Below are 24,521 nucleotides of genomic sequence, written 5' to 3'. Positions count from 1 at the left end.
AAAATCAAGGTGTTGGCAGAGCCATTCATCCTCTGATGTCTGAAGGGCTCTGGAAGTAGCTGGTTATCCACCATGTTCTTTGGCACGTGGCATAACTCAGTCTCTGCCCCTGTCACATAGCTGTCTCTCTCCTCTTACCCTCTCTGTCTGCCTCCTACTGATTGCATGTGCATTTCCTCTCCTTATAAAGACACCAGTCATACTGGATTAAGGTCCACCCAAATTCAGTTTGGCCTCATTTTAACTAATAATATCTCCAAAACTTTTATTTCTGAATATGATCACATTCATGGGACCAGGGCTTAGAACTTGAACATGTACCTTTGGGAACACAGTTCCATCCGTGACAGTGACAATCCTTGCCTTTCTAAATGCCCTCTTGCTCTGAAGTTTCTGTTGTAACATATGAAAGACCCAGATTTCCAGCTTTACTCCCTAGGGTAGAACATTGTAAAAGATGTGCAGAAAGCAGTTTTGTCTATGTTGTTCAAATTGGCAGTCGTTTTTAAATGGAGCATATGACCAGTATATATCCAGAATACATCAACCTCACTGTGAGAACTTGGGTTTTCATATCCCTGCTAAGGTCTTCAGTTTCAAGCTTTAAAGTCCCCACTAAATAGCTGGATGTTAATCAGTTCGTTCTGAGAAAATAATTTCCTCATGATGAGGAATATAATAAAAAGGTCACTCTAATCCTAATCATGGCCCTCTCACACTCCCATACTCCATCTTCACACCTGCCAAGCATTATCTATCCATCTGCTAGAGATGGAAATTTACTGAAAGCAACAGTAGGGATGAAGGATGTGGTAGGAGGAAACAACAGTCATTCTGAGTCAACAGTCAGATTCTTCTCATTTGTTACAATGATCAATTGCGTTTCCGTTGGAGCGATTAAGTAAAGATAATCAATCTTAAGCCCAGTTGTTTAGAGGAGTACAAGAATAGCAGCTAGTTAGTAAGATACCAGCTGCATAATGAGCACAGATGAAAGGTCATCATCGCTCTTAAAAATCATCCAACACTAATAAACATGTAAATGAGTACGAAAAGACAAAGTAACAAATGCATTTGATTGGCTAAACCTAAATAATGAGGATTCAATAGGAAAAAACAAGCAACTTGGTCATTTGACTCAACTTATTAATATTCAACCAGTAAAGAAAATCTGATTGTCCTTTTTCAGCCTAACATGATCAATGATTTGGAAGGACAAAATATTTAAGCTACTTTTAAATGCATGTTCATAGTTCATTCAGATTCTGAAGCATATAAATATTCATAATATAATTTCTTACGACTTAAAAGTACCATGATCTTAAAATATACAGGTTGTCCAGTGCTCATAATTGCAAACTGTAATTTAAACCACTTGCCTCTTTCCCCTTGTCCCCTCAAAAATCAAGAAATGAGAGAAAAGTTGTCAGAATAAAGACTATATGTCCACGGGGGTCCATTAGCATATTAATGAACTGTGTTTCTTTTTACACTTCCATCACTAGAGCTGTTAGTTATTTTAAGAAAGAGGCTTTGTCTTAATTAACAGCACTTGGTAAATGAAAGCTGGTTGCATTTCTTAAATATGTCCAAATTTCACAAGTCTTATTTCACAGCAGGGATCCCAGCTTATCCAATACTTTTATGTGATAACACTTCTGATCAAAGAAGAAAGTCTTTAAAGACTCTCAATAAATTAGTTTCTGGAATAAAAGCAAACAAAAAACATAATTAATGAGTACGCTAATTGTTTTATTCTTAGAACATTAACATATATGCATATTTTAAATGACGGAGATTGAAGGGGATAGAAACTCCTATCGTATTTGGTATTTCCACCTTTGATATTTCTTAGTATTTAACAAACCCAAGAGTTTAGGGACAACATTTTCATTTCTGTAACATAGTCTTCCTTCTTCCCTATTCTCTGGCCTACCTATACTTTGGGACTGTTGTATCGAATTTAATCACATGCTTTGAATGAATATAGCTTCGGCTTTGCTTTATCTGTCATCCAGATCATTATTTCTGCATATTCCATTTCTGCACAGTAGTATTACTCTCTCTTATCTATTGACCATCGCCCTTCTCTCTAACTTTGATGATTTTTCCACACTTCCCTCCATTTCTCTCTCTTCTCTGGTGGGGTTGGAAAAGCAGTCGGTGGGTACTAGATCATGGAACTTTGTACGCAGTTTATGAAATTGGTCTGGATGTCCCCAGTCACAGCCCAATCCTTTCCAAAAATTACCTCAAACATCAAGGAAAAATAGAAGGTAAAAGGCAAAACTTCCAAATATTTTTTTAGTTCTCAGCTTAAACCCTAATTTTTGCCTGTTAATCAAAATGTTTTCATCTTCCTTTCTTCCTCAAAGAACTAAGAAATAAGAAATGTAGGGCAACTTGAGAAAAAAAAACAACAAATATTGTAAATACAAAAATACATTTTGGCCAATATTTCCTTTTTGATTTGTTTTCTTTAGGAGACATAGGCTATGGCCAAAACAATAATTTACAACAGCACAGCAATTTATACTTAATTGCTTTGTAGTAGTCTCCTAAATATTTTAATATGTTAACTAATTTAATCCTTGCAACAATTCCACAAGATAAATATTATAAATGACTAAACGTAGGCAAAGAGTTTAAGTAACTTGTCCAGCGTCACAGAGCTAGTAAGTGGAATAGAAGCTAGGTAGTCTGGTTCTAGACTTAATAATTTTACCGAATTGCCATAACTGTTTCTACTCCATGCAGATGCTGGCATTTCCTTGAATATTTGTTCTGCATTTTAAAGAAATGAACTTCACTGAGGCTAAGAAGAGTAGGATCCCTTCAACATCAAATTTTTTTCTCTATTAAATACCGACCCTCTCCCACCAGATTGGATATAGTTCCTTCTATGTATTATACATTTTGAGGGGGAAAACAAAAGAGAGTCACAAGCAACACAGCTACCTAAAAAATCCCTAAGTGAGAGTGGAGGGTAAAGCCACATTTCCCTTGGACATAGCACTAGACAATTCTCTGGGTCCAGCAGAGTCCCTTACCTCCAGTCATAACTCCCTTGGAATCTACAGATCCAGCAGCCACAGATTCCTTGCTACAGGCCCATAGCTACCCTGGCTTTGAAAACAGACAAAAAAAAATCATGCTCATAGGTAAGATTTAAAGGAGAGGGTTATCTCCTCCTTCTCTATTCCTCCCCAGTAGCATTCTCTTCTCTCCAAGAATAGTACAAGTGGCCACTGGAATACTTACTGGGCTCATAACTCTCTACTTCAGATGTGTAACTCAAGTGAAGGGCAATACAGCCCAGGTAGAAAGACCAAAGGAGCCACAACCAAGGATCACCAGGACTCAACCAGACCTTCATTTAAAGAGGCCAATTAAAGCTTCTGCCATGGTTTCACCTGTGTTTGTTTAGTGCCAATAACAAGGTCAGGAAGAATAAAGAAAGTTTCTCCCTATGCAATAGATGAAAGAGTAAATTGTGAGAGCAGAACACTCTTGCTCCGCAGTTTTAGAATAATTACAATATCTAGAAAGTTTTCAAACAGTATTTAATCTATTCCATTTGCTTACTGCCCACAACATTCGCCCTTCACCTTAAAGCAAAGTGAAATGCAAACCAAGAGATCAAGCCAGCCTTCCTGAAAAAGAGAAAAATCTGTTCTTAAAGGTTTGCTCCGGACCAGCTGCCAATTTGACACACAGCCAAGTGAATTTGAAAAAAATAGCAGACGATTAACATGAAATGAGCGTAAACACAGGACAAATATCCTCATTGAAAAATGTCAATTGCAACAAAAATCCAAGAGTTTGGAAAAGCATAACTCCTTCTTTTCCCAAAGAAAGAAATAAGGGCTAGTACTTACAGTGTCATGAGACTTATCCTTGACATCATAGACTGTTAGTTTTATTTTGGTCTCTTCATAGATAGGATATTCTGATGGGAATGTGACACCGGTCAAAAACAGTGGGTCTCTTGTTCCCTGTAAGAGCACAGGCAGACAGCTTTGATTCAGTAAGGCAGCAACTGCAGTCAGCAGCACGCAGGGACACTTGAGAATGCAGAAAGTGTGTCTAAGTTCCTAGTTTGTTTTTCTAGGAAACAGTTCTATTAGAAGAGAGCGTTGCATTGCCGAATGATGGTCCTGAACAGCAAACATGCCCCACGCCCCCCACAGTACTGATGTAGCTGTTGATAGTAAATGGCCCTGTATCTTTGTCAGAGCTGCTGATAGTGAGTCTTGAAACACAATTTATTTTCATTAGATAGTAGAATCCTTTTTAGGGTCAGTCATCAGTCCATTTAGGAGACATTTAATGGGTACAGCCTGTAATTTATGTGAATAATCTAAATTATTGGCTGATCGAATTAAAATGAAGTTATTTTCTCATAAAGATTCATTTGGTAAACTTATGCTGTCCATTTATTTGCCTTCTATAATGAGTCCGTTGAAAGCCATGCCCTGATAGTGTCCATGTGTTTTTAGATGTTCAGCTGTGATTTCTTCCCAGATCAACTTGAAAACTCTAAATATGATAGATTTGGGGATATCAAATTACTAGCTCAGGAGGCACTGCACAGGATATTTCAATACCTCAAGATTCATTTTTAGGGAGCTGGCATCCAATATTAAATTTTATCCACATCTAAGTATGTATATTACTGAATATCACAGAGGTGTCTGCTAGAATTCTGTAAATGAATAGCCCATGAAGGTTTCTGAACACTTAAGTTTTTCATTCATTTTTTCTTTCTTTTATTCAACAAATACTGTTTTTTACTAAACAATGCATTGAATTTTGGGAATAGGCAGCGAATAAAACGGCCTCAAATAGAAATCTGTATACAAATACAGTATATCTGTCAAGATAACTAATTTCCTTGAAATTTTTTGCAAGAGTTTAAAATACATTTAAGTTGGCATACTACTTGAAATTTTGCTCTGTGTAAAAAGAACAATTTTACAATTTGAGACAAGTTTCCTTCCTATGAATAAGACCATTTTGTTAAATCAACCCTAGCATTAAGTACGGATTATACAAGCATTGGAACCTAAAGTTTCCAATAGCAGATTCAGGATGACAGGCAGTATCTGGGTCTTTTCCATTATAGAAATGAGTCGAGTTCAGTCTGAATCATTTATTCCAGCAACTGGATTAAAGCAGGCAGTTGGCACGGAGCGAGCACCGTCTGGAGCTGGCTGCTTAGGTTCTTCCAGAATAACCTCTCATTCAAAACAGACGTGGCTCACAGGTCTAAGAAAAACAAGCAATCCTAAGGGGGTTAGAGAACACTCTCTTCAACCCCAGATACTAAATAAGCACTTCTCATTCACTAAGGCTGTGAAATAGAGGTGATCAGAGGGAAATAATCAAAAGGGAAACAAATGTTCTTTGGAATGTGACCCAATACAATAACAAGTTTCTTCCTAACACATCTGAATGTTATATTCGTAGCAAGAAATATAAATAGGAAACCTCTGATCTGATGAGTATATTTACACTTTTTGCCTAGAAACATTACAGTTTTTCAAATTAACTATGTACCTTTCTGTGAAAAGCATCGTAATTTAAAAAGACAAGCAAACATCAGAGGATATAAGGTCTCCAAAACAATTGACATATTCAAAACTTCTAAGCTTCTCTATGAACTTTACGACTTTCTTTTTCCTCAAAAATAAATATTTATACCACTTAATCTATAACCTGTATTTTCTTTTTCTCTGTTCAGGGATTCAAAGTGGCAACTTTGTTTCTATCTCCGGGACAAAAACAAGGTTTTTGTGAAAAAGGCAAATTCTTCCATATTTGTTTATTCTGCAAAATTGACAATGCAGCTTTATAACTTCAGGTATGCTTTCCTTAATGATAGAAGACAGTAACATAGCTTTGCTACAAACAATGAACTAACTTCTTTCAGCTATTTGTTGAAATTCAGAGAGATGAGAGAGAGAGAGAGAGAGACAGAGAGAGAGAGAGAGACAGAGAGACAGAGAGACAGAGAGAGAGAAAGAGCAAGAGAGAGTGAAGGTCAGTAAGGCAGGAACACAGCAGACGTGCTCACCTCCACAATTTCCGTGCTGGAGTATCTCGTCAGACTCTGCTCGGCTGGGTGTATTACTGAGATCTGCACCAGTGTGTTCAGCTTCCGATCACTGACAGGAGCCACCAGATCCTTGCATGCTGGCAATGGCAGAAAAACATAAAAGAAACTGAGAAACCAACACCGTATCTCAGGGAAAACTTCTGTCCCAGGTTGGAAATAAACTTAGCCACGGCTGAATGAAATCTCCTGGGACCGGAGAAGCTCATAACAGAGGAAGTCCCTTGGAAGTACCTTACAGAAATAGGAAGTCACGTGCTGCAGAGCTGAACTGAGAGTTCATTTCCACTGACCACATTTGCACATGCGAGTCTTGCCTGCCCGGGATCCCAGCTTCGATATGTAACTTTACGCACACCGCTCAGGGAAGTCGGAGACTGGGGCTCACTTTGCAGCTTCCACTTTGGTTCTCAGCTTATTAATCATTAAACCCTGGGCTTCAATTCATACCTGTTGATTAAGGAGGTTGATTTGGACCAGATCCAGTAAACTTTAAGCTGTTCCTTATGGACACTGATTGGATTAGTGTGAGTGTTCAAATGTCTGTTCGCTAGGGCTGGCCTCCTGCAGTCCTGCTCTCGGAAGGAAACTAGGAAGAGTTTACACCAGCACAGCAGCACCGGAGCAGGGGAAAGAGGAGACAGAGGAGGAGTAAAAAGTCTGCCTGTGATTCAAGCCAAGCCTGTGAGAAAGTAGTGTGGGATATGGATGGGTTAATTCTTGCCCAGGGGACACAAATGAAAGAACTTTCCCTGGAGACACTGGGCTCATATTACGAGCCCTCACAATACCATATTTACCTGAATATATTCTCCTCTTACATATCATTCCCTTAATTTTTGGAAGAAAAATAAAGAGAACTATTCCTTTTTAGCAACTCTAACATTTCCTCTGCTCACTACGTCTTTTTTTCTCGCTTTGAAATAGTCATTTCCCTACCAGCAAACAGGTCACTGATAAGTGTGATGTGCAGTGTCCTCATGAGAAGGGGGCTTAAATTAAGGTTCAGCCATGGGTTTACCCCAGGTTGGAGCTGTGGATGAGGGAACTGAGAAGTAGCCCTGGGCGCCCTGCATTCCTCTCCCTAACTCTGCCTTAGCCCTGCATTTCATGGCAAATGTGTGCAGAGGTTTCTACTGTCCTGACCTCCACACCTCTACCCACAGGAGGGGAGGGAAAGACGGGTGTATTTAAGCTTTCCTGAGTGACACTGCAGCAGTTTGTAGACCCTTCATCCACTGGGTCAAGAGCACTAAGTCTTAAATCTGAAACTTGAAGGCAAAGGAAATTATAAATGTGATTATCACCTTTTAATCACTTGCAACTCATCCCATTTACAGAAGGAGAAGGGGATGGAGGAAAAAGAAAAAACAGGAGCTTTAGAATGGAACAGACTTGGTTTATAATTCCAGTTCCAGCTGAGACTAACCAAAGATGGAAAATTTCACATTTCTCTTTGAATATTTCTAAATGCAAAGTGAAACCCTGTCAGAAGTATTTATAGATAACTTAAAGTTAAATCTAAAACCATTACTTGCCTTGAGGGAAAATCCATCCTTTGTGTACTACTCCATTCATACAGATGACTATTGCGTTAAAACCCCTTGCCTTTCTTCTCAATGATTCCAATTTTATCCTTCAAACCTTTCAAGTATACGGTGAGTCTGGGCTAAACCACTGCTAACAATGTTCATCTCTATTAACTATAATACTCAGAGTCCAAGACTGGATACTCTCTGGAGTATGACTGAGATGAGTTAGAATGGCAGAATTATCTCCTTGCACCAATATTCTCAATATCCACTCAGGAAAGAAAAGAGTCCAGGACTTAACAATTGGTAAAAAGCTAGAAGTTATCCTTTAACTTATTAGCCCAAAGTGAATTTCATTGTGAGAGATATATATTATCTCAAAATACGGTGTCTTCTTGCCAGACTTTGGGATCTCCTCTGTTCTATCTGGCATTATGTCCTCATTTTTCCTTATTCAAACTACATGCCTCCAGCAGTACAAGGAAGTTTAGGAAAGCATGTATGGAAAAAATAATATTAGCTATCATTTATTTAGTCTTTATTTTTTGACCTATGTGCTAATTATCTCTTTATTTCTCAAAATGGCTCTTCGAGGTGAGTATTATTATTTCAGTTTTACATATGAAGAACTGGATGTTTAGAAATATTATGTTCTTACATTTTCAATACTGGAGCTTTCTGATAACTTGCTTACATTGTACTCAAGCAGCTCTATTCCTTTTCTTGGGATACTGACTTGCTCTCCTGTAAAATGGCACCCCTTTAGAAGACCTATCACCATTATTCTTTGCTGCTCAACCCAAAAGATCTACAGTTTCAGAAAATACTGATATGACATTTCAATAATGTCAACATATCACCGGAAGGAAAGAAAAAGGAGGTAGATTTAGACTTTACTGTTTTTTGGTGGTTATTTTGATCATTTCCTTTACTCGCCTTATGAATGTATTTAATTTTATCGCTCATTCTCTTGTTTTCTGCTCACAGTAATCAGCTTTTTCTCCAGTTGCTGACAGTGACATTTATACGTCCTTTGATTTCAAAGTTGGGGCCACTGTGTTTTCTTGCATTTTGTATTCATTCTGCTTGTAGACTCATCTTTATGAGCTCATGACACCTTTTCTCAAAATAAGTCACTCTTTTTCTTATTTCCTATCAGGCTTGACTGTGGGCTATGGTTATTTCCCAGAAATGAGTAACTATTCTTCATTTCATCAGAGAAACTCTCAGACTCTCTCCCAGTAAAAACAGAGACAGTCTCTGTTAAACTGAAATGTTCTGTCCAACCCAATTTGCAAATCCCCCAATACAGATAAAGTAAAAACAAAAACAATGGTACTTAGGTACTTTGTATTTTATTACATCATATATGTAAAAACAAGTATAGAAAACACCACCAAAAAGTTATATCTTGGCCTGCATATATGCCTCTGCTTTCCAACAGCACAGAGCATTTACTGTTCACTACTGTTTATGCAGCAAGATGTCACAGAAAGACCATGCAATCCATTAGACCACTGAGTTGTGGTCCCAGGGTCCCTGTTTTCTAGTTATGAGGTGTTGAATAAATCACAAACTCTTAGGTACTGGATTTCCTCATCTGTTTACCCACCTTTTGAGTGGAAGTGAAGAAGAAATTAGGCTATTCACATGAATGGATTTTTCTATGCAAAAATAATGTCAAATAATATCAGTATTCTAGTATGTACCAAGGTTTTGGGTTTTATTTTTCTGTGAAATGTTTTTTTGCTGCCTCAGTCATATTCAGCTTCTTGAAGACTCAGAAGGTCCAAAGCCTCTCTGTAAATACCAGCTAGTTCATGACCCACTGCATTTCATCAAGTGAAACCTATGCACACCATGAATGCAGCATGCTGAAACTGTCCCACTAGAGAGGAGATAAATGATGAGTGAATGAATTGCTTCATGGAAATATTACTCATTTGATGACTTTTAAATCTAATCTACATTTACCTTTGCTCATTACACAAATAAGACTCTACTCCAGGTGCCATCTGCATAAATGCCATCCCTCAACTTAGAAGATAAACGCAGTGCTTCAAGGTTTTGTTTCTGTTTTGTTTCGTCAAGGACTCTAACCAATTGAATGGGATAGATAATAATAAATAAGTGCTGCTCTTCAATTTTCATTCCTCAAGAGGTTTCTACTTTTATTTCTGTCTTTTTACTGGCTTTGTTTTGGACTGGGCTATTTCAAAGTATTTCCAGAGCCCAAAGAGTTGTAGGTTGGGTTTCAAATGTGCTTTTGCCTACTTAATTGACTTTTATTTTTCACACAAAAGGAAAAAAAAAACACAATATAGAAGTGATAAGCAATTCTTGAGATATAATTTTGAAACTTCTCTTTAAAAAAAATGAAAGAGCTGTGAGTGACTGTTTTTCTTGTTAACTCTGATATACTGACTAGCCACATGATGGTTTGTTTACTTTCTATTGCTAATGTTTCTGAATAAGATGCCTGCAGACATATACAACTCAATTTGTACAAGGACCAGGCAGCTATCATTTTACTATAAGGGAATCTTCAGTAGAAATGAGAAGCAAAGGGCAAACTAGAAAGCCTATGCTCTGTACAAAGAGGGGACACCTATTCAAATTCATTGTCTTGAGTGTTGCCTGATCCTTGGGCCTTTCTAAAGTTTGAAATCTGTCACCATGTAGACTATTCTGCAGAAGCCCACAAAGTACACTTGTGGCTGAACTTGATGCAAGGGCCAGAAGTTGCATACTTCTGGTCTAAATGCTTAAATCGACTACAGAGAGTCTTAGGAAGAGAGAACAAATTCTCTTCTGCTCCTCCAGTTAGTTCTCCTAATATTTGAGGATCCAGATTCCAAAGGGTAGGGACTTCAGAGGATCCCTACGGTGTCAAAGATTCTTTCCAACCCACAAATATTGGCTTTATAAAATAGTTTTGTTTCACTCAGACAGAACTAAATCATGTCAAGTATATTTAGTCCACAGAGCCTTTCTGTCACTTCAGCCAGTTTTGGCTGGAAGCCTAAAACTATCTCTTGAATCTTCTATCAGTTCAGTCTCAGTAAAAATCCCTTCGAAAGATAAAATCAACTTTTGAATTCAGCAGAATTGGGCCAAACCTAGTAGGGGCTCACACCTACATTTGATATGGAGGTGCCTGTGCAAGCTTTCACAAAAGTAATGGAATGACCCATGTGGGCAAAGTGAGTTTACAGTTGAGTTCGAGTTACTGTCCCTTTCCACCTAAGATTCATCTCATGTGTGAAGTCTGATCACTTTTATTGCCTCCTCCCTACCCTATCATCCCTCTTGTTGCCAGTCAGCCTTCGTGGCATCTGATAAAATTTAACCTCTCTCCTTCAGAGCAAAGCAATAGCCAAAAGCAGAAGGAAGACTTACTAGTGTCAAATTTGGCCAAAAGAGAGAGAGGCTTAGAGAAGAAACCATACAGAATAGTATACAGTATAAAGGAATGGCTTTCCTTGACTTAACGATAAAACCATATTAAAATCTGAATCTAGCCCTGAGGAGTTATGTGACTTTGGATAAATTACTCTGTCTTTTTGAAGATGTTTTCTCATCTCTAAAATGGAAGTAAAAGAACAGACTTCATAGATTTGTGATGACAAGTAAAATCTAGTAGGCCCAACATGGAAACTTGGAGGTGCCCATGTCAGCAAAACAAAAAACTTAAGCTAGTCTCTATTTTCTATAAATGCCTGGCTTGCCCAGAAAAACAAATCTCAATACAGCTGATTGGTTATTGGCAGCTAAAATCTTCATTCTTATGCCAGTTAACGTCCTTGTTCCTAGGCAACCACCTGTACCCCACTTTGTGAGACCTCCTTACAGATAAAATGGAAACTCAGTGTCAGCCAGTCAGAACATTTCTCCACTTGCTTCCACATTCACCCTATATGAGGTTCCCCTTTCCACCCCTTTAATGGTGCCCAGTTCTGTAAGAGATGTTGCCCAGTTCATGAATCAAGATCCTAAATCATATGAAAAGCATTTATTTTATCAATTATAAAGATTATATGAGATAATACATGGAGACAACTAGATACTTGGTAGGTACTTTAAAATATTATTACTACCGACATGATTATGAACGCGCATTAACACAAAAATGTATTTTATCTATCCAATATTCTTATAGTAATCATATGCTCAAGGTATTCCAGGTTGGTCCCGATTTTATGTAATCTTATCCTTTTTCAATACAAGCATTTTATTAACTATGTACCTGTGAATGTTTTGTGCCATCTTTTTTTTTATATAGCTATATTAAAAAATTTCAAACCCATTTCTGAATGTTAATATGTGAAAGCGTAGTCAGCATTAATATAGCACCTACTTTATTAATTTCTTCTCAAATTCTTCATGTAGTCCGATGTGCACACTTACAATTAACTTCACCTTTGTCTAGGCGCTTTCATATGAGAAGTTCCAAACAGCAGAAAGCATCTGTGCTAAATGTGCGGGGTTAACTCACCCTCTAAGCAGCGACGTAAGGAGGAGGTTAGTGCACCTTTACTCAAAAGACAACTGGCCTACAGGGTGCCATTATTGCAACAGCTGAGATGTCCCAAGGGGTCAGGGGAAGACTCCCTCCTCTGCTCAGCACATTCCCTTCATTAAAAAGAAGCCTGTGAGTGCTAATATAGCTTCATTTTCTTGCAACTCAAGATAAAAATTACAGCTAGAACCCAACATAGCCTGATGAGCACCCCTTCCCCTCCAATGAAAACCTCAGCTCTTGGACTCTACAGACGCTGCACAGGGAAAAAGAGATGAATCCATGTTCCTTAAGGGCTAAAAAGGACAAGGGACAGAGGACAGAGGACATCCCAGAATAGAAATGTTGTCTTATACAAACATAGCTGTAGGGAAGGAACCATCTGGCTTGCAGGAACTCTAATAGCACCACTCTTATCTCGCCACTATTAAGAGAATCAGCCTCTTCCCTGAAGTGATGGGTAAGACTCTTGCAACCTACAGCACCATTTTTCAATTAGCTTCTCAAATTCTTCGTTTGGGCAGGTTTCTCAAAAATTTCACACACATATCCTTTCTTCTTGTACTCCAGAAAATTAAATGCTACTAATCAATTGATTGGGCAGATTTGGGTTATATTTCCTTTATTGGACTCCATTCTGTAGTTTCACTGTTACCATTCTATACCCGAGATTCCATCTGGATCGAATCAATTTATATCATACATTTAAAAATCCATGTAACATTTAAAAAGCATAATAGTCCCTTTCTCTAATTACTTTGCCAGTATAATATGCTTTCCTATTTTTTTTAGTTTCTTCTGCATTTCTTTTTCTTTCCTCTTCATTCCACTTAGGAATTTTAAGAAGATAAGCATTTTTCTGAAACCTAGAACACCAGCCTCCACAGTTCAGATGCTCTGAGCGGATTCAGGAGACAACACTGCCTAGCAACCAGAGCACGGCATTCATGATAATTCAGTGGTGTGTTAGGATGCACAGTGTTCCTGTCTCCTCTCTAACAGCCACACAAAAAGAATATCCAAGTACTCTGGAACATTCTCTTCACTTCAGAACATTTGCTTGAGGTAACTTCTTAGAAGAATGTTGTTTCATATCATCCTGAACTGATTCGTGGCCATTAATCCCCCCATGTGAATTCCCTAATCTCTGTAGAATCTCTGAGTCTCAAATTCCTTGAGTGTAGTTTCTTATCTCGCCTGCCTAATCATTTCAGCTTATTTTCAACCAAGGAAGCCTACTTTCTGTAATTTTCTCATTTGGAATTTTTCCTTCTCTTTTCTGCTATCTCACATGTCCCCTCTAACATATGGTTCTCACATCACTTTGAAAGACGAGGTCATAGAAGTGACTACTTGAATATTTATAAGACCTGGGACTACAGGGATCAGAAATACATCTCTTCTTTAATAAACCACAGCTTCTCCCCTCAGTTAACTGAGTTTTTTTTAACTCTTTATAGAAACTAAAACTCTTTATAGAAACTAAAACTAAAACATTCCGTTTCTTTATAGAAAGTAAAAGTAGTTATTTTCCTCTTAACTGTTGGGTAGGAGATTTTAATTAATACACACTTTCTTCTGGAGTAAGTTTACCATGCATAGCTGCCAACCAACATATGCAATATTTGTGGAAAAAATAAGGACAAATGTATAAATGCTGATGTGAAAAAAAAACTGATTCAAAAATTTAGAATTTCTCTCCCTCTCTCACTCTTTCTCTGGTTTGTTTCATTTTTTTAAGGCACTGTGTTATAAAATTTAATGTCTGAAATTAAAACACTGAGTCTTTCTTACAAGGATACCTACAAATTAGAATGAGCACCATTAAATTTAGGTTTCTAAAAGGTCAGGAAAAAAAAATGTAATTCACTACTCTATGCTGAAAGATAACAAATTAAACCAAAGAATCAACATATGTCCACCCATGTACATACATATATACATATAATGCAAGTCCCTTTCTAGAATGTAAACTGCTAGATATTTTTGCTCCTAGGCTATATCCATAAGCTGTCAATATATTAGAAATTTTAAAGTTGTTCCTTGTTCAATATGTGAAACACACAAGGAAGGCAGGAATGGGGCAAGAAGCAAAATTTATTGAGCACTTAATATGTGCCAGGTAGCACTGGACTTCGCTGTGTTAGCTCACATCCAGAATAGTATATGCCTATCATTGCTTCACAGCTCTATTAGTTCCATAGCCCTATTTTTTTACAATCAGTCAATATATTAGAGATTATAGTATATGGCTCAATGATGAAGACTACCTTTTTTTTTTTTACCAATAGCTCAACATTCAGCAGTCTGTTTTTTTTTTTTCAATAATATCTTTCTACTCAGTAGTGACTTAACATTGTAATGAGAACTTTAAAACTCTCAACACTGTAATAATTGAATCCAAATAAAACTTGAGGAAAGGATGAGGCTAATGCCATGGGGAGGAAGTAGTGAGTTATTGAGGAAAAGGGATAGTTTGCAAGAGGGAATTTAAGAGATTGTGTTATAGAAATGTCACTACATTTAGAATTCTTGCTGCATTGAGATTTGACCACCACTGCTCCCAAATTTGGTTACAGCTGATTCACTTAGAAATTAAACTGTTTTCCTTGATGTAAAAGGCTAGATTCAGATTGTTGGGAATTGGATCCTGAAATAAAAGTATTACTTCTTTTTTTCCATATAAGGACATATGTCACCATGGTTTATGTGTGCCTGTGTGTGTGTGTGTGTGTGTTAAGTAAAAAGATGCTGGACTCTTAGAAAAAATGGCAGAGAAGATGAAATTCAATTCTTTGGTTGGGAACATTATATATGCTAAGATCAGCTATACACCCAGCACTGATTTTCAGTTTAAGAATCATAGTGGAGTCTAGAGTTAGAGAAAAAAAAATGCAACCTCTGCCTGGAACAATGGTGCTCTGAGGAAATGTTATTTGATTGTCTGTTCTGGGGAGCAGTGAAGATGCCAGCTGTACAGCAGACAGCATATTTGCATATGAAAAGAACAAATTTGGTTCAAATTACCATTGTCAGTACCAGAAGACTTCCATTCTTGAGCTCCACCTCTGGTCCCACAGCTTCTCTCATGTTAATCCTCAGAAAATTCTATTTTGTACTGTTTTCATGAATATTACTTAGGTGGCTGAAACTCCATCTCGCAATTGAATTAAAAGCAAGCCTGTGCCTGTGTCTCTTCCGGTTTTGATCTCATGCTACATGCTGTAAACCCCAAAGTGGCCTGCATCTCCTCGTTGCATACAGACTTGGCTCTTTCCTACAAGCTCCAAATCTGCATTCCACTTAGGAAACAAGTGTTGCAGCTTTCGGCTGCTCTTTTCAGTAGGAACATATGTGCTGTTTAAGAAAGGATGGAAACGTTATTCCGAGAATGGCAGCAGAGCCTGCTGAATATTAAAAGAGAGACCATGAGTCAGTGAATGGAAACCTGTAGTGTTAGGAATGGGATCGCAGAAGTAAGAGGAAGAAGAAATCCAGAGAACAACTTTAAGTCTTTATTTGCACCCCCACCCCTACCCCCAGGGCCCAGCTGGCAAGTTTTCAAGAACAAATAACTGTTCAGGAGCCAATAGGTTCTGTCCAGGACAAGCATGAAAGCCCACCAGTGGACCCAGCACTGCATGTGGGTTAGTGGGCTGAGGCTGCCTCCTCAATCTACCTCTGAACCAAAAGACAAGGTCAAGCAGCTGATGAAGAGGGATATTTATAGGGGGAGAGGTAGCAAAGTCAGGACCAGAGTCCTGCAGAAGATGGATGACTTGAGGAAAGTGTGCTCAAGGTGGCTGAACTCCCACTGAGGACACAAAAAAAGATGTTTAGAAGGTATCTAGGAGTCTGAGGAAGAACAAAGGAAATAGCGGTCCTGGCATTGTCTTCTGGGGCTAACAGTGTTCAGAAGGAATCTGAAGTTCATATGTTTGGGCAGGAAGTAGTCTGGAAAGCAGTTCTGCAATCCAGATGATTTCATACACAATATATTGACTCATAGTCTGGGTCCCACCAAGTCCTAGATAAGGCAACTTGCAAACAAATTTTCCCAAATCAAGTCTTTGTAGAAGAATTGTATTGTATAGATTGCATCTAAGGGCTTGAATTTTAACAGATGGTGTTTCAAAATTAGGTAACTATTTTTTCAGTAATATATGGTTTTCTCAGTAAATATGATTAGGTTTAGCAATTGTGTGAAATTAATTGTTTATCATGAAATTGCTGGTCCTTTTATGGAAAATATTTTACAGTACAATTTAAGACAAAGCCATGCATAAAGATAGATTAGGAAATAAGATGGGATGGGGAGAAGTAGATGGCTCTTGGGGTATTTTATCCTATCATTTTATTTTCTCCATTATAGATCATTCCTTGGAGGGGGGCAAGTTTTGAGGAGTTTGGAGAAGATAACTTCCCATTTTCTATCATCTTCAATTATATGTGTGGTTGTGCTGTAAACACACACACATACACACCTCAAATAGTCATGTTGAATAATAGAGTTTTGATGATGCCAGTTCTTCCGTCATAAAACGGTTGACTCACAGGAAATAAAACAAGCTTGGTACAGATAAGCAAAAGCTAGAAATGACTGGGATCATTTCAAACATGAAACAAGAGGAGGAGGAGGAGTTGAGAAAGTAAATGTGGGCTAGCTTGAGGGCAGGAAGACTCTAATTTCTCAGGAGCGAAACCCACTACTTTAACAGTTTGTGGAAACAACCTAGATGAGAAGACTTATAAGTGAGAGAGAGTGGTTCTAAGAGAATTAAAGTTTGAAGGGAACAAAGAACATACTGCCCAGAATACTTAGGATCTACAAGGAGAGAATTTAAACTTGAAGCCCAGCAGAGCTGAGCCCCAGCTGGTTGTGGGATACGTCAGAACCTTTGGTATGCAGGAAGTTGCAGAACAAAGGACAGGTAGTTTGCCCAATTAAACAATTAAAAAGAAGAACAACCTTCTCAGGTCCTCCAGGAAAATAGGTAATATAAAAAAAAGGCATCTTTAGTTTGAATTTTTCTTTAGTAGTTCTTAGCGCAGTAAAGAGTTAGAGGTTCAAGGTTACATGGACTCCGGTACTGACTCTTTAAGTTTGGACTTATTATAGTGCCTCAGTATCTTCATTTGGAAACGAGAATATAAATTATATTTGTTCTCATTCAGTGCTTGTGAAAATTCAATTAAATAAAATATATTGAAAAATATTTATTAAGTTCCTAATAATGTAGCTCTCACTTTCATATATATTTTTTTTATTTTTATTTATTAATTAAAAATTAACAACAAAAACATTAACATATAATTCCATTCTACATATATAATCAGTAATTCTTAATATCATCATATAGTTGCATATTCATCATTTCTTAGAACATTTGCATCGATTTAGAAAAATAAAAAGACAACAGAAAAAGAAATAAAGCAATAACAGAAAAAAAAGATTATACATACCATACCCCTTACCCCTCGCTTTCATTTATCACTAGCATTTCAGACTAAATTTATTTTAACATTTGTTCCCCCTATTATTTATATTTATTCCATATGTTCTACTCATCTGTTGATATGGTAGATAAAAGGAGCACCAGACACAAGGTTTTCACAATCACAGAGTCACATTGTGAAAGCTATATCATTGTTCAATCATCATCAAGAAACATGGCTACTGGAACACAGTTCTACATTTTCAGGCAGTTCTCTCCAGCCTCTCCACTACATCTTGAACCACAAGGTGATATCTACTTAATGCGCAAGAATAACCTCCAGGATAACCTCTTGACTTTGTTTGGAATCTCTAAGCCATTGACACTTAATCTCATTTCACTCCTCCCCCTTTTGGTCGAGAAGGTTCTCTCAATCCCTTGATGTTAATTCTCAGCTCACTCTAGGGTTTTTCTCAATCCCTTGATGCTGAGTCTCAGCTCATTCCAGGATTTCTGTCCCACATTGCCAGGAAGGTCCACATCCCTGGGAGTCATGTCCCACGCAGAGAGGGGGAGGGTGGTGAGACTGCTCGTTGTGTTGGCTGGAGAGAGAGGCCACATCTGAGCAACAAAAGAGGCTCTCTTGGGGGTGACTCTTAGGCCTAGATTTTAATTAGACTTGACCTATCCTTTGTCGGGTTAAGTTTCATATGAACAAACCCCAAAACTGGGGGCTCAGCCTATAGCTTTGGTTGTCCACACTGCTTGTCTCACTTTCATATATTTTGGCTCAAACATCCTGTGAAGGAGAAATTATTATGCATAATTTACAGGTGAGGAAACAGTTTCAGAGCGGGTATGGGATTAACCCAAGTGTGGCGAGTCAGGGTCCAGGCTCGCCCTCCACATTGAAAGTGAGTTACTGCAAGTAGCCGCCTACATGACCAGGACAGAAGTTAACGGTCAACTTACCTCCTCAAGGAGGAAAAAATGTACATACAGTACCATACACCACATATCTTGTAAAACATTGAAACCCATCTCCCTGATCACCATTAATAACAAATCTCCAAACCCTTATGTCAAGAGACCCTGCTGAAACTCTGTTCTCATACCCATGAAATGTCTTTGTCCTTAATTCTTATAAGCTGCCCCCTTGCAGCCCCTGCCTGTAAGGGGCATTATTTCCATTTTTCTGGGTGGCCACCATCAGGAAAGACCCTCTCCTGTTTGTCAGTCTTATTAAAACTCATGTTTGATTCTGTGGCTGGCGTATTCTTTGGTCTTGGTGCTGCATTGACCCTAGTCCTTCAAGACCTATGTTGGAAATGATGGGTGAGCCAGCCAGGAGACCAAAGGGACACCTGTTATAGTGGGCATGAGTCCTGGGAAAGGAGAATCTTTAGGGGAAATCCAAAATTGGCCGACATCATCCATGTGGAGAGGGGTGGATGATCTTCTGGATGAATGGGGACTGCTGCAAGAGTATGGTGATGCCTTGACACTCCAGCAGGACTGCCAAGTGTTTTGCAACAGATAGCAGGACAAATAAATTTTAGCAAAAAGAAAAAAAGATGCCAAGTAACGGTGGCCATAGCCTGGTCCCTTTTAGGAGACTTATATATGGTCACAGAGGCAGAAGAGGTGGCAAAACAACAGCTCACCATCTAAAGGAGGAATTTAAATAAGAAAGAGAAACACGCTTGCCCAGGCAGAAATGAAGGACTCTCTGACTGATTGCCTGTGCCAAGTAGATGGTCAGTTAGAGACTCTGGCATGCAGATATGCCCGAGTCAGAGGCTGTAAGTTGCTTCAGGGTCAAGTTCAGAGGATTTTAGCTACTCCAGAATGGGACCCCAAAGCATGGGACCCCCATATAATCCTCCCAGAAGAGGAAGGGAAAGACGAATGGGAGGTGGAGGAGGATAGAGAGCCTTACAGATGTGCCCCATCAAACAACCGAAATGGAAGGCATCAAAAGAGCCACTCCTGGGGCTCAGCAACTCTAACCTCCTGAACAGAAATTGCACATTACTATGAAAGATTATACTACTGCTGAATTAGGTGATTTAGGGCAGCGATACAGACAAAAACCTAGGAAGTTCTACCCAACTGGCTTGAAGTTATAGGACACTGGAGCAGAGGGAAAGTACTTTCTGAAGTGGAAATAAGTAAATTGGTATCTAATACAATCCACCCTTTGCTACAATGTTTGTATGCTATCTCAGCTGATGTGAAAACTGCCACCTTACTGATGTGACTTACTGATGGGTGTAAGGCTGCAAGGCCTAATAAAGGGGATACATGGCACAATACCATCCATTGATAAAATGTGGAAGAACTTCAAGACATCCCATTTATGCCATGGCTTCCATAGGTCCTGACACTGAAGCTGTTTCTACAGGAATGAAAGACACAATATTTTGCACACTCCCCCCAAGCATTGCTAAAGACCTCTTGTGTCTATCCTAGGTCCACTAGTAGAACTAGCAGAACAGCCCATTTGTCTTACCACTCAGGCTTCAGCCAAGTTTGGAGAGTTGGAGAAACTGCGGAAAAGGAGGGCAGGAGTAAGGGAAAGGCTCCCTGTGAGCATGACGGCCCTAATCAGGTATTCCACACGCAAATGCAGGTGGAGCTCATTACTGCAGGCATAGAGAGGCAACAGATAAGCAACTTAATGCAGTCCTGGTAAAACTATGGACAAACTGCCTAAGGACCAAAGGTTTACTAAAGTGCGCTCCCAAGGGAGGAAGGAAGTCAGGAAACAAACCACTGTTCAGAACCCAAGTCTGGGAGCCCTCCACTCTCCCAGAAGAGGCTTAGCAAGCTTCCTTCCCTCTTCCATAGGGGGAGGTTCAGATCCCTAGGTGTGAACAATAGCCAGCAACCCCAGGGATCTGAAGCCACATGAAGAATTAAACAACTACTGATCCCTACTAATCAGCAGCAAGTGTTAGAATATATATATATATATTCAACCATGAAATCCCATTAATAAGCTAAATACAGAGTAAAATGCACTCCTTGGTGGTACTATTCTTTAGCCATTCTTGTACCTGGTAGAGCTGCAATAGAAACTAAAAAACATGTGGCAAAGTTAACCAATCACACTGCCCAAACACTTTAAAATAGCTATATCCTTGCGAAATGACAAAAACACACAGCTTAAAAAAGTGTTTTACAAAACAGAATGGCCTTTACTATCCTCACTGCAGTACAAGGCAGCACCTATGCCTTAATGTGCAGTGCTGTGTATATATCCGTGATCATTCACACAATATTTCACAAGTTCCAAATCACATGCAAAAGCACATCCATAATATCAATCAATTATCAGTAGACCCCCTGCCTAAATGGTTTAATTCCCTTGGCCATGGCAGTAGCTCTTTGTAAGGTTGTATCTTTGTATGGAAGACTCCCAGTGTTCTGTGTCTCTTACACTGTTGTAGACTGTGGATTCAGCGTGTGTCCTATAGTCCACATGGACTGTTGCATGGGGTGGATTGTGGAGACCCAGGGCCTGAGCTTCCCCTCTGTATTGAAAGTAAGTTACTGCACATAGCTGCCTATGTGACTTGGCAGAAGTTAAAGGTCAACAGACTTCCTCACAGAGGAAAAGAATCTACAGATGGTGTCATAAAGCACTTACCTTGTACAGCATGAAAACTCCTCTCCCCTAATATGTTGATAACAAATCTCCAAATTCCTGTGTCATGAGATCTTGCTAAAATTCTGTTCTCATTCCCTATAGAAAGTTCTACTCCCCAAACATTATAATCTCTTCCTTGCACCCTGTCCCCCCTTGTGGAATGCTGACCTTCACTTCCCCAGCAACTATCAATAGGAAGTTAATAATTAGAATAATGCCATTAAGTGATCACTTACTACACCTATCACCATTCCTAGTACTTAAGGTATACTACCTCATTTGGTCTGCAAACAACCCAGTGAAGATACATTTTCCAGGGCCACACAGCTAGCAGGGACAGGAATCAAAAGCTTTCCTCTCAGTTTGGTTTGGTGGCCCAGCTCATTCTCAAATACTCCCTTCTCGGGCGGGCCGCGGTGGCTCAGCGGGCAAAGTGCTTGCCTGCTATGCCGGAGGACCTCAGTTCGATTCCCGGCCCCAGCCCATGTAACAAAAAACGGAAAAACAAAATACAATAAAACAAGAAAATGTTTAAAGATGTTTCCCTTTCTTCCTTCCTTCCTTCCTTCTATCCTTCCTTCCTTCTCTCTGTCTTTCCTTTAAAAAAAAAAAAAAAAAAAAAAAAAAATACTCCCTTCTCTTGGTTATTCAGTGTTCAGGCTGATATTTAAGCTCTGGTCTCCTGACACTAGTCCATTTCTATTATTTTTGCTGTCTGTTATTCTTCTTGTTAATTGTATATGTCTGTTCTTAACAGCATCTCTAAAGGAAGATTGCTTGCTTCCTTAATGCTGTCACAACGCAGGAGGCTGGAAGTCACTTAGTGAAGAAATGTGGGCATCAAATTCTGTCAGGAAGAGACTATGCAGGTAGGCAATTGTCAGGTATAAGCAGGCTAGTTTTATAACTGTACTTTTCCAGTTTAGCCTGTGACTGGATTTTCAGTCAATTCCCTCTAGAAGAACCTCAAAGCTAGAATCCCTCCTAAATATAATGTGCTAACCAGGAAATACCAAGTTAAATAACTGTATTCACTTGGAATTTTCAAATGAGTTCTCTCTCTATATATATATATTATATATTACAAATAATTTTATTAGCAACAACTGTAAATTCCTTCAAAGTCATATCTAAATAGCAATTTATTGTTCGAAGAAATGTGTGAAGATAATGCAAAGGAATTCATGCATGCATTCAGTCCATGGATATTTACTGAATGTATGAACATGCCCGGCACAGTACTAGGTGACAGTCTCATAGACAGAAACAAGAAAGCAAGTTCCCTATTTTACGGTGCTTATAGTCTAGTGGGACAAGAGAAAAATTTTCTTTAATCATTTAGTGAGAATTCTAAATAGGGTGATAATGTTGAGTATGTCAGCAGAGGTAGAAAAACTTCTCTGATGAGGTGACATTTGAGGTTATAGCCTAGAATATGCTAAGAAGCCAGCAGAAAAGGGAAAAGCAAATGAAAGACCTAAATGACTGGCCTGTTTGAGAAGCAAAAGGAAGACCCATGAGGCTGATGCAGAGCAAGGGAGGGGGGGAAGCTGAGCAGGAGGTGAGGTCATAGTGGCCCACGCCTCGAGATCCCTGTAGAATGTGGTAAGATATTTTGATTTTATTCTTAGTGAAGTGGAAGCCATTGGAAGATTTTAACTAGGGGAGAGAAGACATCATGTTTATATTTTGAAAAGATCTATTTTCAAAAGGCTTGTGGATGTTCCATCAGGAACAGACCATGCAGGGGCAAGAGCAGATACCAGCAGACCAGTTTGGACTCTCACGCCCTGGCCCAAGTGAGAGTTGACAGTGGCATGGAATTGAACACTAGCAGTGGTGATAGAGAGACGTGGTCACAATCAGAACAGATTTTGAATAAGGACAATCAATAAATAATAGGAAGGATAAGAGGTATGGGATGTCTTGGGTGTTTTCTTTTTCATTTTTATTTTTATCCTTATATGTATTTTTCTTTGGAGTAATGAAAATGCTCAGAAATTGATAGTGGTAATCAATGCATTGCTATATGATAATTCTGGGAACCACTGATTGTATACTTCGGGTGATTATAGGGTATGTGAATATATCTTAATAAAATTGCATTTAGAAATAAATAAAATTTTTAAAAAGAAGGTTAATTTTTTTAAAATAATATATATTGAACCTAGAACTTACAAGATTTGATGATGGATTTTTTTTTAGGGTTAGGAAAAAAGAGAACTCAAGAAACAGCTGAAGTCTGAGGACCTGAGTAACTGAGTGGGTAGCGGTATTCCCCACCTTACAGAGATGGGAAATGGGGGAAGAGAAAGTGTTGGGAGACAGGAATGGAAATCAAGAAAGTAGATGATTGCCATTTGAAGTTTAAAATACCTCCTATATAAGCAAATGGAGATCTCTAGTAGCCAACTGAAAATGGGAGTAGGAGGATCTGCGGGAAAATGAGGGCTAGAGGTATACATTTTAGAAACAAAGACCCCTACATGTCATTAAAAGCCATGGATCTTGAAATTACTTAGAGAAAGAGGATTATTTTAGCTTTGTGAATATTAGACTACAGCTGGTATTCTGATTTTGAGCAAGTTTTGAGTTGGGAATATCTTTTTACTCAAACTGACTTCTGCTATCACATCACTGTAGCTACCAGTAGAGAGCTATTTCTTGGGCCTCAGGTGGAAGGGAATGTAGGGCTTAGGAATGGAGGATCGAAGAGCTTTGGGGTTTCCCTTACCAAATGTGTGACTGCAGGCAAGTCACTTCAACTCTGAGACAGTTTCTTCAGCGGTAAAATGGAGAGAGGAGCTGCATCTGAGCTATAAGTTTTTTTGTTTGTTTGTTTGTTTGTGTCTTTTTTTTTTTACTATTATTATTATTTTTATTTTTTTCTCTATATTAACATTCTATATCTTTTTCTGTTGTTTTGCTAGTTCTTTTCCTAAATCGATGCAAATGTACTAAGAAATGATGATCATGCATCTATGGGATGATGTTAAGAATTACTGATTGCATATGTAGAATGGAATGATTTCTAAATGTTGTGTTAATTTCTTTTTTTCTTTAATTAATAAAAAAAAAATTCAAAGCTCTGATAAGCATTTGGGAAAAAACCTTTTCTTTTATCTTGTGTTACATGCTAGTAGGTCTCTGCTCTTTCACCTGCAAGGTTCCCAGATGGCCTAGGGTAATTTGTAAGCCACCTGCTTGACAAGAAAGCTAACTGTTAGATTTCAACCACACAGATACCAGCATCAAGGGATCTTTCTCC

The 24,521-nt window shown here is 38.6% G+C and overlaps 1 protein-coding gene across 12 annotated transcripts in view; it reads right to left on the bottom strand.

Moving 5' to 3' along the window:
* INPP4B (inositol polyphosphate-4-phosphatase type II B) overlaps positions 1–24,521 on the bottom strand; it is a 934,219-nt gene that overhangs the window by 375,720 nt on the left and 533,978 nt on the right. For 10 of the 12 annotated variants that reach the window (XM_077139955.1, XM_077139941.1, XM_077139945.1 and 7 more), the window contains 2 exons: positions 6,077–6,195; positions 3,879–3,995 (listed from right to left, as the gene is read on the bottom strand). In XM_077139955.1, coding sequence (XP_076996070.1) covers positions 3,879–3,995; positions 6,077–6,195 — 236 coding nt within the window. Of the gene's footprint in view, positions 1–3,878; positions 3,996–6,076; positions 6,196–9,621; positions 9,743–21,043; positions 21,209–21,253; positions 21,401–24,521 lie in introns of those variants that run through there. The other 2 variants (XM_077139951.1, XM_077139953.1) reach the window with 2 other exon arrangements.

This window comes from Tamandua tetradactyla, chromosome 22 (genome assembly GCF_023851605.1).
Source record: "Tamandua tetradactyla isolate mTamTet1 chromosome 22, mTamTet1.pri, whole genome shotgun sequence".
NCBI lineage: Eukaryota > Metazoa > Chordata > Mammalia > Pilosa > Myrmecophagidae > Tamandua > Tamandua tetradactyla.
The sequence above is the reverse complement of the archived record's forward strand: the minus strand, read 5'-3'. Positions and strand labels throughout refer to the sequence as shown.